This window comes from Lampetra fluviatilis, chromosome 18 (assembly GCF_964198595.1).
Source record: "Lampetra fluviatilis chromosome 18, kcLamFluv1.1, whole genome shotgun sequence".
Classification (NCBI taxonomy): Eukaryota; Metazoa; Chordata; class Hyperoartia; order Petromyzontiformes; family Petromyzontidae; genus Lampetra; species Lampetra fluviatilis.
The window spans coordinates 1,330,965-1,347,239 of NC_136292.1; the positions used below are offsets into that span (position 1 = coordinate 1,330,965).

General features: G+C 45.3%; 1 protein-coding gene across 3 annotated transcripts in view; it reads right to left on the minus strand.

The window, feature by feature from the left end:
• Positions 1–16,275, minus strand: part of LOC144937062 (1-phosphatidylinositol 4,5-bisphosphate phosphodiesterase beta-1-like) — a 153,735-nt gene that overhangs the window by 89,510 nt on the left and 47,950 nt on the right. For all 3 annotated transcript variants that reach the window (XM_078864300.1, XM_078864299.1, XM_078864298.1), the window contains exon 3: positions 4,226–4,294. In XM_078864300.1, coding sequence (XP_078720426.1) covers positions 4,226–4,294 — 69 coding nt within the window. The remainder of the gene's footprint in view (positions 1–4,225; positions 4,295–16,275) is intronic.

Consider the following 16,275-nt stretch of genomic DNA (forward strand, 5'->3'; position numbering starts at 1 on the left):
TGTTTGATGACGTACTTTTGTGCAAGATTCACTGCCATTAAATTTACACAAGATACAATTTATACTCTGCTCAATTTTTTCGTAAATATTACAGCTTCCATCCTAGGACGGGCAAAAGGCTAGTAACAAAATATATACTCACACGTGTGCACAACTGAAGACAACGACTACTGTATAACCCTAACTCTGACACTAACCCAAACATGATACTCCCGAAGGATAAACAAACCCAGTTATTTGATTGCTCATTGCTCGTTTTTTTAGACTGCCTGTGGTTATCACACAACCATAAAAGCGGGCGATCTAACTAACAACAACAAAACGAATCTCATTCATTATTAATGGTCGGTGTCAAATTCAAAAGCCAAGCCATGGTGAACTCATACCTTACATATTTTCAGACACTGCCACGCAAATTCCAGCACAGTCCTTCATACTGGGGAGTCTTTTCCTGACATATGATGCCATCATTGCAATGTCTTGTTTTTTGGAGAGGGTACGGTTGCATTCTACAGTGTTGCAGGCCTTATATAGAAGTAAGAACTATTCATAGGTGCTATTGTTGTGCTACAACAATGCCTACATGTTCGCTTATGTACGGGCCATCTCGGTTGGATAAAAATTACAATCTGTCATTATGCAACACATTACGGTTTCGTGAAATTGACTTTGTTACACGAGGTGTACTTTGGAATTCCTCTCAGTGACAATTGCACAATGCTGACCCCCGCCACCAATGTGGTGAAATATGGATAAACAACCAAAAAATGTATGCGGATACCTTCATGCAGAAGTGGACTGAAAAAGCACTGCACAGTATGGATTATAATTATTTTATAACAATAACACAATGACTTTTGCTTTCTGACAAATGCTCAACCAAGCAAAATACAGCTGTGGCTCTAACGCCATAGAAATCTCAACTGTCTCAGCACCACGATCTTGCAAACAGCCCCCCCCCCCATCCGTGTACTCCTTTTGGTTCCCAAGTTGTAGAACAGAATAATGGGAAACAAACTAAAAACTAAAATCAGCAAGCCGCAGTAATACCGTCGTAATATTGTGACTTTGTGTAATATTTTCGTGGTGCCATCCTGTGCCATTGTCTCGAGGGAACATGAACAGCTTGCCAGTCACTGCTTTTTAAAAAAGTGCATTTTGGAAACATGTTTTTCAACGATTATTACAGATGTGTGTGTGTATTTCTTCACTCCCACATTTTAAGCACAAACACATGTCAACAAATCAAATATTAACATGATGATGATTAGTGGTATGCTCAAAGGCACGTTATGTGACCCCGATGCCAGAAGTCCAGAAGGTCGCGGTAATGTGTTCCATTAGGTATTAGTTCCCGGGGATGGCGACACAGACGCAGATGCACACAAACATGATTAGTCTTGATAGCCACATAAATACCACCCCCCCCCCCCGTTAGCGAGCGTCAATTAAGGTCGGCATGGTGCATGAGATGGGTCATATGGCCAACACCATACCCAGCCACCTTTCTCCCCCTAGTCTCGATATCTGACCACCATCCCAGGTACTCATTCAGAGGTTTGAGTCGATCTTGGGGAGTGGAGGACCATGACTAGTTCAGATATGTATCACTGACGTTGGCCATGGGCATGAATCGAACTCAGGTGGCCAGTGCTCCTTGTGCAGTGCGCCAACCACTACCCTAACGATCTCCCGCACACACATACAAAGACAAAGATCCCCCGTGTAGCCTCAACAGACTGTTCGCGCAAGTGCTGCTAGCGAGCACCAATGAAGGCTGGCGTGGCACACAAGGGAGTGGGTGGCCAGCACCACACCCGGCCGCCTTTGTCTCCCAGTGGCGATGTTTGCACATTGCACCAGGTACTCATTTGAGGCTGAGTCGACTTAGGTGAGGCCCAAGACTGGTTCAGACAATCGTCACTGGTGTTGCCCATGAGCAGGAATCAAACTCGGTTTGCAGACTAACCACTAGACTACTGTTCACCACACAAATAAAGACAAAGACACACACAGTGTAATATTGCCCCAATTTAAGCCACACATGGAAGAGGTTACACAAGGCTGCTGTTATCTTGTTTGTTAACCGTTCATTAGCTACCAAAAAAGATGAAGAAAAACACGCGTGAATAATCAAATCACAGTATTTATTTTTTCACATCTTTCACGACGAGAAATTTTATTTCTATGCTGAGATTCAAAAGCATGAAGCCGCTCGATTTATTTTCAAATATCCTGGTGCAGACTATGATGTCATGGGCATGGCCTGCTGTTCGGCTTCTGAAAACATTGGAACGTTTATTTTCATGTTGTTTGAAGAACAATGTTTAAGTTATTATAACAAAAATATACAATTTTTAATGTCTATTCATACAGCCAAGCAAGCAAGGTGGCGCATGCTATCCTTGTAACCCAGCTCTTGGGAGGCAAGGGTTGGAAGATCACACATTTGTGAGGTTTCCAAATCCGCCGGATTTAAAGATGTGCAGGAGATGGCAGCCCAGCTAAATTAGTGTCACGCTGTCTTCGCAGACTATTCTCTGCTATTCCCTTGTATGGATATGTCCTCTTTGGGAACCTTGGACTCCTTTAACATGCAAATGGCATAACTCCTTTAAATTAAATTGGCCAAACATCCTGCAGGATCAAGACACAGCGAGGCTTTCCTGGATAAATAAATCACAAATAGCCTCGTTGTTATTCTTCATATTATCGTTACTGAATAATATAAAACGGGTTTAGCTCTTGTACAAACACAACTGACTTTTAAAAATGTATGTTTCCTTTCAAGGCAGTATTATTGACGAATGTGTTGATGTTTTTTTGCGATAGAAAAAATACCTTGGCAACTGCTACTATCATAACTACTTAAGGTATTGGTCTAGTACAAGTGACAGCGCTGTATCAATATTGACAACTTCAAAGATAACATTATCCTGCGACACATGGAACCCACTGCTACACATCCCGTAAGAGGCATTATCTGTACTGGTATTGGTTAGTGCAGATTCATAAAAGTCCGTAAAGCAGTTTACATTGTGAGGAGCCAGTCTGTTGTTCTAAGAACACCAAGCGATAGGTGCACACCACCAAGAGGGTGGTACCTCAATCATGGTGGCGGTGGCAGCAGCAGCCACTAGTGCTGTGATACCACTATGGTGCTAGTGCCAGGCTAGGTGTACTTTCTGAGGGCCCCATGCAGTGCAAAGGCTCTGTGGCCGGTGGTTACAGGAGGGGGGAACCCAGGTGCTGTTGAATTAACAGATTGTGGTAACTGTCAGACGCATCCATCCGCACCCACAGACACACGCGCTTACCATGAGCATGCTAGCAACACAAACATTCCCCATGTTTGAATGTGGCACCACAGTGCCACCCGATTGTCAATGAGCTCAGGACCCTCCAATTGGCACGGTTCGCTACATACAGTGTGAAAGGAGTTCAACATACGTATAACCGGAACGCCGAAACTATCATCACCTTGCTTAGTCGATTACCCCCTTACTTCGTTGGTTAACTCTTCAACCACTGATTCGATTAATTCAATGCAATAATTTTTTGTAACGTAAAATTATAACGGAGTTGGAGCTGAGCTCAAGGTGGGTGGGGAAATGACGCTAGGCATTCACTGCAGTGAGTTGTCTGCATTTTGGAGGCCGGAAAATAGGATACTGCTGTTTGAAATCGGCGGCCAATGAATCAATTTTCCGTGCAAAAAAACAATAGTTTAAAAGCAATGCATTCATCACTTCAATTGACAACTTGCTGCAGCACCCACTTCTGACTTGTCCTGTTCAAGTCCTTGCTGTAGACGTTTGTTTTGTCTGCCTAGGATTGCCTCTCCTTGTGAAGTCACTTAACCTGCAACTTACCATGGTGCACCTCCTTTCTTGCTCTGCCCTGTCGATTCTATACCTCATAGAATTTAAGTATTCTTAAGTATTTTTTGTGGCAGACAAAGTTACAATTGTTGCTGTTACAAAAGGCTCCAAAAATGGCAATCTTGGTGAAATGCCACTCATTGATGTTCTACCCGTGCGAAAAACAAACCGAGGATCGACCAACTGATAACCGAGTCCCAAGCAGTGCTTATGGGTATGAGTTATGGCACGAGCAAAGACTGGTTGGTTGATTTGTTTCCTGCTAGGATTTTCCACAGAGATGAAGGCATATTAAGCAAGTTAGCATAAATCATTGACTAAAGCATTCCCCCCTCCGTGTTCACCTTTGGCATCTTGGCATACTTCCCGGTCCTTGTGTCTCGGATGCTTGTGATTTCCAAACATTCCGTTTCCTGCAACACAACGTGACACAATTGCATAAGCATGGTAAAACAAAAATATGGCTCCACTAAAAGATGCAATTATCAAGTAAAACATCTTCATGGCCGAAGTCTAGGGCAAAGCTGCTGACACAACTTCCTGCCCAATTATACTATGATTATATATTTTACAGGAATTAATTATTTCATATTAAATTACCATCTGCCATTCACGCGAAAATGTTTTACACACCCTAATAAATCTACTGCTCTGTAAACGGGCAACAGTTTATGATAATAAGCTTGTGTTTATTTCGAATGCTGCGTTAAAATGACATCCCAGAAGAAAACATTACAAAGACACAATGAATATTAAATCACACATTAACAAGGTGTGATGATGCATCAATGGGTAAATTGGCCCCAGGCCTTACAATGTGATGTAAAGTTCCACGTAACTGCTGGTTTGGGTGATAAGTACAGCTCAAAAGGCTGCCCAGTAGGCTGACTTATATTCTTCTTCAGTAGAGGCAACGGACGTGACCTGCTTTCTTGCCTATTCCCCAATTTAATTCTCGGTGGACTCTCAGCGCAGTGATGAGACAGTGAAAGTCCGTTTAGAACTCTTGGGAGAGCAGCTGAGACACAGTGTGTTCAAGATAATTATTTAACACAACGTTTGACCGTTTTATTTTCACACAATACGAAGGGGGAGCACACTTTCCCACACATTCTACTATGAGATTGGGTTTGTCCCATTACAGTCAAACCAGTAATATCAATCCACAGAGCTGGAAAAGGCCAATTAAAATTTAATATAAAATTCAATGCGATGTTTATTTTTCGTGCAGTCACTGATGACTGGGGCGAGACAATAAACCCCAGTTTAGTCAGTATATGGCCACTTGGTATCACACCCAGGTTCTCAGCAATGCTGCATCAGTGCTGTGGCCTCGCAGCCACCTGCTTCTCCATCGTGCACGCTGCATGCTAACGCTGCCACGACATCACCGCAGTTGACCCAAAGTCTCAAAACGCCCACATGCCCCCGGCATCCCAGCCACAATCCCCCTGTGACCCCAATGAGAAAAAAACCACCACCCACCACCCGTTTCAAAATGCATAAAATTTGCCCGTCATGTAAACATCCCCAATCGACATTCCAGCGCTGTCTTCTCCGGCTTGGGAAACATCTTGGGCACTATCTGCACGCAAGCTGCTAATCTACTACCTGCAGTGGTGGCGCCGGCAGTGGCGTAGTGGGCTTGCGTGACACGGCCGCAAAAACATGGCACTTAGTGGCCGTGGGAGTTGTGGATCCCTGGGATCAGCTTAGTAACATCGAGGGTGGAGGTGGGGGCTGGGGGAGCTGGATGGGGTTGAGCCACCCCCTTGATGAAAGCTCACCCCCCCACCCCCACCCCGTCTATATTCCCATCATCAAATCATAAAATGAAAAAATCTTGGCACAATGGAACACCAAAAGCAGATCAGATTTTTTTTACTCATTCTGTTTAGCGTTTAACGTTCGTTTACAGTTTATTTAACATTGACGGTGTCACGTCCCTCGTCAGATGTTGTGTCCCCCCCCCGTCCCCTTTAAACAAGGCCATGCCGCAGGGTTGGGTCACTGCCTGATCTGTATTTTATGGATCCTGTTCTCTTCGCTTATCGGTGCTAAATGTCCATCGACAGTAGGATTACAAATCTCAATTAACATCAATTAAGTACTGTAGTTGATAATCGCTTGAAGCATTTGAAATATATGGGGTGGGGGGGGGTTACAGAAAGTTTGCAAAGTACATCAGCAGCAGCAGCAGCAAGTGGTGGGTAATTCAGTCTCACAGGGCGGGTCCTGTGCATTGCCCAAGCATGCAGCGGACTTTGACTGGAGCTATGCCGTGCCAAGGACCAGTCGATAGCGGTTAACGCTGATATGACAACGATGGAATGCAATCTGCCGTGCAGTAGCACTTATTTTGTTGAGATAAATGCGATCCAGCACTGCTTTGCAGGCTAGATAACGACACAGTTAGTGGTGTTAGAGGCTGGCGTCACAAACTGCTCCGTGCGTACCAATGCCCACCTAGCCCAGACATGCAACACGCACAGTACAACAAACACCACGGCCATCGATGGTCTCTAAGCCACGTGATGGAGCCAGAGATATGTTGTTGTTTTTCCGTATCTGTCATCTGCACGTTGACAACGCTTGGTATATACAGTACGGTCACTGTTTTGTAACTTATGACATAATAAAGTATACAAACCCATTATGCGTTGCTGTTGTGTGGAACATTATGAGTTAAAGCACATAATGCATCAGCAGCAATGTGTTCTGTATCTCCACATAAAATAAAATAGGATGTTATAGTCGATCAGCCTGTTGTCTTTCCAGACTAATATTATCGGGCAGCATTATGGTTTAAGCAAGCAAACTGTGGACTGGTTGAGACCTTCTGGGCCTCAGCAATGCCAGGCTTGATCAACACATGCTGCTGGGTTAGCCAGACGTTTTGAACAAAAATGTCTCGATCTTACATAACCGTGGGCACTGTTTTCAATGGAGATCAATGAGTATCGCACAGTTCCGTGAGGCCAACGAATTAGGGTTCTGTAAAGGTTCCCAAGTGTCCAAGAGAATAAAGCACACGTCTCACACCATGATTTGTGGCCGATCGGCTCATTTAATTAAAATAGAGCCGCACCTGCATGGTGCCATTTGAACCTTCACGGGTAATCGCGCACCGAAAGGCAAACTACTCCCAGACACAACCCAGGCAGGGTGTGCATGTACAGGCGATTGTGTTTGCTGCTTGTCAACAATGTTTGGAATGCTTGGTCAAATGATGCACAAATAGGATTCTTGAAATCTTCTTACAAACCGCGTCATCCCCTATTGGAAATCAGGCCACAACGAGTTCCCCTCCGCTGCTCCCTGTCCTTGGCAACACGTTGAGCCTCGCCCCAACGGAGGTTGATCGATGTCGCCAGCGCGGCCTTCACGGTCTAGCGCCACGTGGGTCTTGGGTCTGCCACGTTTGGTACACGGGCCTGGTCCATTGTGAGTACGTGTCGGAGCCATCTGAGTCGCTGTCTCCCGATGTCTCGTGTGTGATATACAATCGCGACTTACCAAGGGTTCAATGAGCCAAAGACGCTGTCTCTGAAGTTCGTCTGTTGAGCGGCTTGCCCAGCTTCTGAGGCACGAGACACCCAGTCGCTCCTCTTCTACTACAGGATACTGCTTACTTGGTGTGAAGCTCTAATATAGTGTTGGCGTTTCGATTTAAAGCTTTCGTGACTGCAGGGATTCATCTTCTTGGTTCTTTCGGTAAAGTCACGTAGAAGGAAAATAATAAAATAATAAAAATAAACATAACAAAATTATTCTCACGACGTTTCGGCCACAACGCAAGCAGCCGTCCTCAGGTGAAGCGTCGTGAGAATTATTTTCTTATGTTTTATTTTTATTATTTTATTATTTTCCTTCTACGTGACTTTACCGAAAGAACCAAGAAGATAGTGTTGGCGTGTTCCAAAAATGGTACAAGTGTTCTTTACCGTGGCATTTAAGCACTGAATACATGCAAATTCTTATTCTACATCATTATGGTCCTTTATATTCCAGAAAGCCTCACTGGGTCTAACTCCTGTCAATGCTATGTTTGGTCATCTGGATCAAAATAAGTAGCACTCACAATGTGTTTCAAAATGCAATATGTAACGTGGGTCAGCAGTAGAGTGGTGAGCGGTTCGCTTTAGGAAGGTTGTGAATTAAAATCACGATTTTTCCCTTGGCTAAGCCAATCATCCCTTTCGGGTTGATAAAAGAAACAATTGCTGAAGTGCTGTGGTTGTCCCACCTGATGACGAACGCTTGTGTTGTGCCCGAAACGTCGTGATTTACTTTATTTTATTTTATACCTACGTGACTTTACCGAAAGAACCAAAGAGTATGGATCCCTGCAGTCACGAAAACTTCAAATCTAGATTGAAATAAGTATCGTTCTATGGTGAAGCCGTCAGTGGGTGTCCTATGGAGAGACTCTCCTCTACCAGAGTAATGTGGAATTTCCACCACTGGCTCAGGAACGTAAATAACAGATGAACCTCATTGCTCACATGAGTGGGAACTCACTGACTTTTTGGTGGGAGGTAAAAAGGGCAGATAATACCAGAATGTATACGTTTCATTCTATGCCAGAACGTGAGACCTTCATGAGTTAAAATGATTAAGTTATCGATTTCATACATACCTTGACCTGACTTTGATGAAATGCATCGATTAAATATAATGACCCTGAAGCCACAGTTTTGATTTGCCTGAATGCTGCAGTGCTCAACTGCATGGTGTATACTTGGTGCATACTTTAAAGAAAAACAACACTCTGAAGTGTTAAAAATGCTTTTAAAATATTTTATAGCAGCCCTAATGTGGACGATCCATCACGAAACTCGACGCATGCGAAATGCTAGAGCGGTTTACAATAACCATCGCAGGCACTAGCTGAGCTATTATTTGAGAACCATTCATTCATCCAGCGAATGCGTAATCGCGAAACCATGGGACAGCATCCTCAGTGGCCATGTGTTTAAACGTACTTTAATCAAGTACCGTAAAACATTTAATCAGATTTCATAGGGAGTTTCCACTTATTTTCCACTCATTTTATTTGGCGACATAAAAGGCATCGCTATTCCATGCAATGTGCCATCTTCCACCTCCCCTTTCGGGATCGCGATTTTATCCCAGAATCTATTATCTCATCGCACGTCCAATTGTCTCATTTGCACTGTTTCTCAATAGGAATATTATCTGGGTTTTTTGGACAATTCTATGAGCTCCATAAGCCTGAATGCAAATATGTGTATATCATTCCCTTTAAATTTACATAACTTGAAACATTTATATGCGAGACATGCATGATTCGATGCACACATTGTAAATATTAAAATCTACGTGAATCAATTCATCGACGTATCATTATATGCCGAACACATGTATTAAAGGAGCCCAAAGAAACGTAACTTTCAATGATATTGTAATTTATTAAAAACTTTACAATTTCCTGCCACGATAAGTTCAGGGAAATGATCAAGCGTAGTCGTTTACTCATATTGTCGTCTATTTGCAAGCATCGTGTCACTGCAGTTTTGGCACAATTCGAATGCCCCTTTGCTATGTGGTCCATTGTACCAATACAGATACAGCAGCTGCCACACATTAATTAGCATTCACCTTGGCAACAATGAAGACCATACCAAATAAAACACACACTACAGCGTAGTGTTTACCGAAACTCAATCCTGGAGCAATGATTTTATTTTTATTTTGGCAGTCACAATGGCAATCCCATAGCAATAAGCTGCTCGCTCGCAGCAAGTCACCAAGGAACAATTTAGTTGCTTATTTTTCACTTTTGTTTCAATTGCATGAATTTACAAAAGTGCACACACACACACTAATTGTTGCTTTTGCAGATTTTCACCGATCTGGCATTTACATGTGCACGGCCCTGGCACAGAGACCCGCACAGCTGTGCCCCAACACTTACAACCTTGTGTGAGAGTGCATGTGCGTGTTTTGTGTGTGTGCGTGCGCGCAGGCACTTCTTTACATGTTAACTAGCAATGGCCTTCAGAAGCAAGGCAGATACTGCACTATAATCCCTTGGAATGGAAGGATTAGAGTCAATTAATCGATGAAAATTTATCATCGCCAACATATGCTTCTCTCAGGAAGGGGGTAAACCCTCTCCAAATCACGCCCATCACGAAGTGGATGATGATGCCAATGATGTTGCTAATCCTGTCCCATCACCTCCCGTCCAGCGGCACACATAGGAATGGAGGCGACATCCCCCACACCCCCATCCTACTATTTTCGTGTCACCCTTACGAGTCGAATAGTCGAACTGATAATTGGTAGAGCACTGTAATCGTTAAGTGATTGGATTCTTCAGCTGTTATAACGAGATACCGATGGGTAATATTGTTCTCCTAAGTTGTGTCTGTCAAAATTTGTTTCAATAGCGGATGTATTGAAGCTTGCACAAGATTAACAACATCGCCTTGGATCATTACTATGTATCATCACCACTACCGTGAATGTGTCAACAGGTGGCAACGTGCAGGACCACCAGTCATAGGTGAAGCTTACAAAGCGTGCTGTCTGTCTTGTGTGTGTAACTGTGCACGTGTGCGAGTGTAACCGTGTCGGCTCGGTTCATGGTCAACGGTGAGCGGCACCTGTTTCACGTGGGCAGGACGTGTAGACTCAATTGTGTGCTGACGCAAGTTGCGTCCACTTAAGACTGCCAAAGTGAAACAAGGATATGCCGACAACCTCTACCGAATTAATTTTTCCTTCTCTGGGAGGTGGAGATGGAGAATGACCTTCGATTAGCGTGGTTGGCTACGTACGGTGCAAAGGAAGTTCTAGGTACATCCATACAATCAGAATCTTTATTTAGAATCTGAATCTTTAATTAGACTGGAAGAATCCGATGAGCTTTAATGCTCTTTATCGCAGATGTCCAGTCGGTGCAGGTCAACAAGTTATGGCAACAAATAATAAAATATATGTTTGTGTGTGTGTGTGAATATAACTGTGTCTACATGAGTTCAGGCGACACAAACAGCACGAAGTTGGAAGGACCAATTGGTCCGATAATTTAGACGTGTAGTACGAACAATCTTTTTCCTTCCTCGGGTTGTACCGCATGGGAGGTGCTGTTGTAACTTGCTGAGCTGCCCCTACTGGACAACTGGAAAAGAGCTTCATAGCTCATCGGATTCTTCCGGTCTACATCCAGATTCTGATTCATTTATCACCATGACAATTTCCCCATGTGCGACATAACGAGTGAGTTTCCACAACATAACGAGTGAGTTTCCACGGCACGGCGCAACAGCAATTCTGAAATGTGTACGAGTTTAAATTTTGCCTCTTTTACATATCTGGCGTGGATAGATGTCATGACTCCAAAGGGGCCGTCCATAAATGACGTCACGCGATTTTGGACTATTTTTGATCCCCCCCTAGTCACACGGCGTCACAAAAAGTCAGACCCCCCCCTCAAATATGACGTCACAAAGCTCTGCCCCCCTCCCCCCCCAAATAAAACCTCGCTTCAAATCGCTTTCAACTATTGTCATTGTAGTGCGTATTTAATGTGGCGCTGCACTCTGATGTTGCAGGGGAAAACATTTATTAAAAAGTCTATTTAATTAAGTAAAACGTGTTGTCTATATTTATTTAAAGTTGCGCATTTTGATGTGACGTCACATTTCTCAAACCCCCCCCCTCGTCACACATCGTCACAAATGTCTGACCCCCCCCCTAGGTTCGTGACGTCATTTATGGACGGCCCCAAACACCTATTTGCAAGAATATACTCTTTAAAGTAAAACAATATATATTGTTGTACACGATTGTTGTCCTTCTTTTCTTCATTTCAAACATGGTAACCCGAGTGAATGTGCTGCAGTCATGTTTGTCCGTGTGTGTTCACACACGTGCGCGTCTTGGAGGAAGCACGAGACACGAGTGTGTGCACGCGCGTGTGTGTGTGTATGCCTGCGTGAAACGCAAAACAAAGAGGCTTTGTTTTTGTCAACCAGTTCAGCAAGTACGAGACCAGAACCCACTGCTTCTTTAGTTTGCGCTTGCAGCTGGTCCAAACTATACAAAGACAAAGGTCACCTGTGTAGCCTCCTCAAGCCTTTTGGGAAAGTGCTGTTCGCGAGCCTTTATCAAGGATGGTGCGGTTCACGAGGGGGTGGTGTGACCAGCACCAGCGCTCGGAAGCCTTCGTCTCTCAAGTGCTCATGTTCTCATTTAAGTCTAAATTATGTTTTGTTTTTACCAGGTAAGGCCCGCTGGGAGATATGGGTCTTTGTCAAAAGTGCCCTGGCCACAAATTATAGCTCAACGAAGTGGCTTATCGTGTTGAAATGTATTGCAGCCAAATCCTCTAAAAGCATGTTGATACTAAACGTGGAGAGACCAACCGGAGGGTCCGTATACAAATCCACGCGACCACGGGGAGAACATGCAAACTCCAAAGCTGCAGGCATCAGAGTTGGGTTCCACATCACGACCCTCTGCACACCAGACGAGGCAGTTGTCATCTGGCCTAAGACCAATTCAGATACCTGCCACTGATGTTGCCCATATCATCTGCAGGAATCGAACTGCTGGGTTTGTAGTACAACGCGCTTACCACGACGACTACTACTCCCCACGAATACGCACAAACATATACTGAACGTGTATAAATGTGATTAAAAGTCAAAACGTGTTGTCTTTAAAGTTGCTAAATCAAGGACTGTCCGAGTTCGCAACATGTGTGCGTGCGTGCAGCGAGCTGGAGCGAGAGTAAAAGTGCAATTGTACAGTGCTTCTGTAAACACACGTGTTTATGCGTAAACATGTTCTACGTAACTCACAAAACTTACGCAAAAATTAGGACCAGAAAGTCCATCGCAAAAAAAAGGTTTCGGCTGACATTATCATCATCATCTCTCTTTCATGGTGCGAGCTGATCGAAGAGGAGGCGGTGCACAATGTGGCAGGGAACCGGTTTAACAAGGAGTTGCGCTGAGAGAGTTCACCCCGCTCGGGATACCAGGGCAATCATTCAGCGGGGCCGGTCAGGCGAATTCCACAAACTGTTTTTCACTTTGTTTTCTCTCGGCGAGTTCAGTAATGAAAGTCAAAGCACTCCAGGAGTTGTATCACGTGAGTGTTAGATCTCCAGATGGGAAAACTCATTTCTTTAGAACCACTTGGTGTGTTTAGTCTGTTGTCCTTCCCGAGCACCTCCGATTAGCACGGTTGGCTGTGTACGGTGCAAAAGAAGTGTTTTAAAAAAACAAAGATCTCCCGATAGCCTTAACATACTGTTGGGGCAAGTGAAGTACACGAGGGGGTGGGTGGCCCAACCGCCTTTGTCTCACCAGTAGCGCTGTTTACACACCGCACCAGGTACTTATTTGAGGCTGAATCTACCTAGGGGAGGCCCAGGACCGGTTCAAATAATCGTCACTGGTGTTGGCCGTGAGCGGGAATCGAATTCGGTTCGCCGGGTTCGTCGCGCAGCGCGCTAAGCACTGCGCCACCGCTCCCCCGCACACACGCGGACACAGGCTCGCAAGTTTCTTGGAGCGAGCGCTACAGGCTGGTGGCGCACAGACCGCAGGTGATGTGCAGCCCTGCAATTGCTCGCTCCCGCCACCGCTGCTGGAAAATGCCGCCGCTCGCACAGCCCTTGAGTGACCTCCCGCAGAAGGAATTTGCCCCACTCATCCACGCTGGCGATGGGAGTACCCACACTTGACCGCACCACACGCGATCCGCGCATAACTGCTGTGACACAACGGGTTGCTCTGCTGGTGTGGAGACTCGCCGGCAATCGTCGATGAGGAGCATCGTCATGTTTTGCCCCCTTGCCTCTTCATCGCCGTGCCTCGAGGAGTTCAGAGTGACACGTCAACGAACATTCACGATCAGAGATATCCTGATAAATCTTGTCTTCGAGAAAGATGGGGGACTCGAGACAATGCTGGATGCGTCCTCTGCCCAGACGAACTGACATCTCCAGCTGGTTACATTCACACCCATGACTCGAGGCGGCGTGCGTGCGGTTAAAACATTCGCAAAGAGATGGGCAGGGTGCGTGTATAAATAACGCAAGGGATTTTCTTCTTCTTTAATCACCGAACAAGAAGCCACGGGTGCGCACCTTTTGGAATGCGGTGCCGCTGACTGTTAAAGTCATTCCCCTGATTATTGCCTCAATAGGTGACGGACATTAAGTTGCTGTGTGTTGCAAGTAAGCCGCATACTTGCCAACCCTACTGACGAAGCAGCGGGCTGCTGTCTAGTTGAACACTTTTACCACTTGCCAACGTTCAAAGCTATTCACACTGCTTTCTAAAAAGTTTGGTGAATCAAGGTGGTTATGCAATTTTAGAAAAATGGTCATAACTGTTTCCTTTTTAAAGATCTTGTTTTAATACTATTTTCAAAGTATTTTGCTGTTATAATCCAGTACTTGGACTGGGGCTGAAAAGCATTAAATCAATTTCCCAATTTAAATTTTTGTATTTTCGTTATTGTTTTCCATAAAATATATCATTTCATGCATTACTTCCCTATTTGGCTTTAAACGAATTCAAGAAAGCACCATGTGTCATTTTTGGCTTTAGCTCATGCCACCCTACCACCTCTCTCTGTTTCCACAAGCTTGGCACGTTTGCAGTTGCGGCAGTTGTACATTTGTGTATGACAAGAGAGGAGTGGGAGGGATGAAAAATAATACCATTGCTCTAACTCTAGCATCCTGTTTAACGTTTCTAGCATGGACGCTCACCCCCATCATTGGCTTAGACTCAAACTAAATGACACTTTCACCTGTGTGGGATGCAAATGTGATTCATGCATCACATTTGTGAGTATCCACAATTATTCTTTTGCAGATAACACCGCGGATAATGTGGGCTATGATGTTTATCGCACCCCACCTCTTCCCCACATCACAGCGGATAAGAGGAATTCTACTGCAGTCTAAACACACACTCCGTATAACGAAAGTCTGATCCTGCTGTGTACATGACTCTGACAATAAGTGGCAGTACAAAGCAAACCCACTCTGGAAAAAAAATGTGCTTGCAAAGCTTAATAGCTGAAATTAAACCCCGATTAAACTAAATGCAAATGCAGAAATTCAGCAATCTCACTTAACGACAGAAAGCGACTTGAGAGTGAGAGAAAAAAAACAAAGATAAAATATGGTCGAGGTAAGAGTCCACCAGGAGACTAAGGCAAAGCTAGTTCTATATTGAAACCTACAGCTAGCTATCTCCTATTCAGTTAACCATTTCTCATAACCCTGGACAAGAATTTCTCAATCACATCGTTCTTTGAGAATAACAAATACGGGCCTACAAGAGATACGACCCCAAAGCTACGACTGAAGGAGAACAGAGTGGCTTAGGTATTCACGCGGCACGAGAATTAGCGGTCAAGTGAGTGTAACAGTTGGATCTGTTCGACATCAGTGACAAACGCAAGCCTCGGCTCGCCGTGTACAAACACACACAGCCTCTGCCGCCGCTCTCAAAACCCATTTGGCTTCGAAGGCCGCCCGATGGCACGGCTCAGAGTTTTTATCGGCGGTTTGCAGGGAACCCGCGGTGGCCTCGCGTGTCCGCCGCTGGCCGCTTTCTGCGCTTGCCACCGCCGTGTCAAAATCGCCGCGGAGGGATTAGCGCCCGCACGGGACGCGTGGGCAAAAGTCGAAACGAAACAAAGCGTTCCGTGGGAGTTCCCTTCTCGGGAAAAATTAGCAAGCAGCTCGCACGCCACATGACAACCGCGCACACACATGCAAGCCGAAGATAAAAGACAAAGGTCTACCGCCGCATAGCTATACAGAACCTCGGGGCAAGTACTGTCAGCGATGACCTATGAAGGCTGCCACAGCCTAAAAGGGGATGGGGTATGGTCAGCATCACCGTTGGCCACCTTTGTCCCTGCGGTGCTGACTTGTATGAGAATGCAACGTCGGGTGAAGCCCGAGACACATTCGCCAATCACGTCAGCAATGGCCGGGAATCAAATTCAGGTCGCCGGGTTGGTAGCGCCAACCACTGTGCCACCGCTCCACACCACACTTTGTGCGTGGCATTCACGACAACCAAACAGACACGAATAAAATCGAGAAAACTGCCCTGTGAAACCGGACGGACTGTTGGGACAAGTGCCGTTACCTAGCCCCTGTGGAGGCCATCACGGCGCACAAGGGGGGGGGGGGGGGTGGCCAGGAGCACGCCTGCCCACCGTTGTCTGACGCTGACGCACAGATCCTCATTTGTGGCTGAGATGACCTAAAGGAGCTGCCAGAACTGGTTTAGATATTCGTCGCGGATATTAGGCACGGCTGGGAATCGGATTCAGGTTTCCGCAGTTCGTCGCGAGTGCACTAACCACCGCACCACCACTCCAA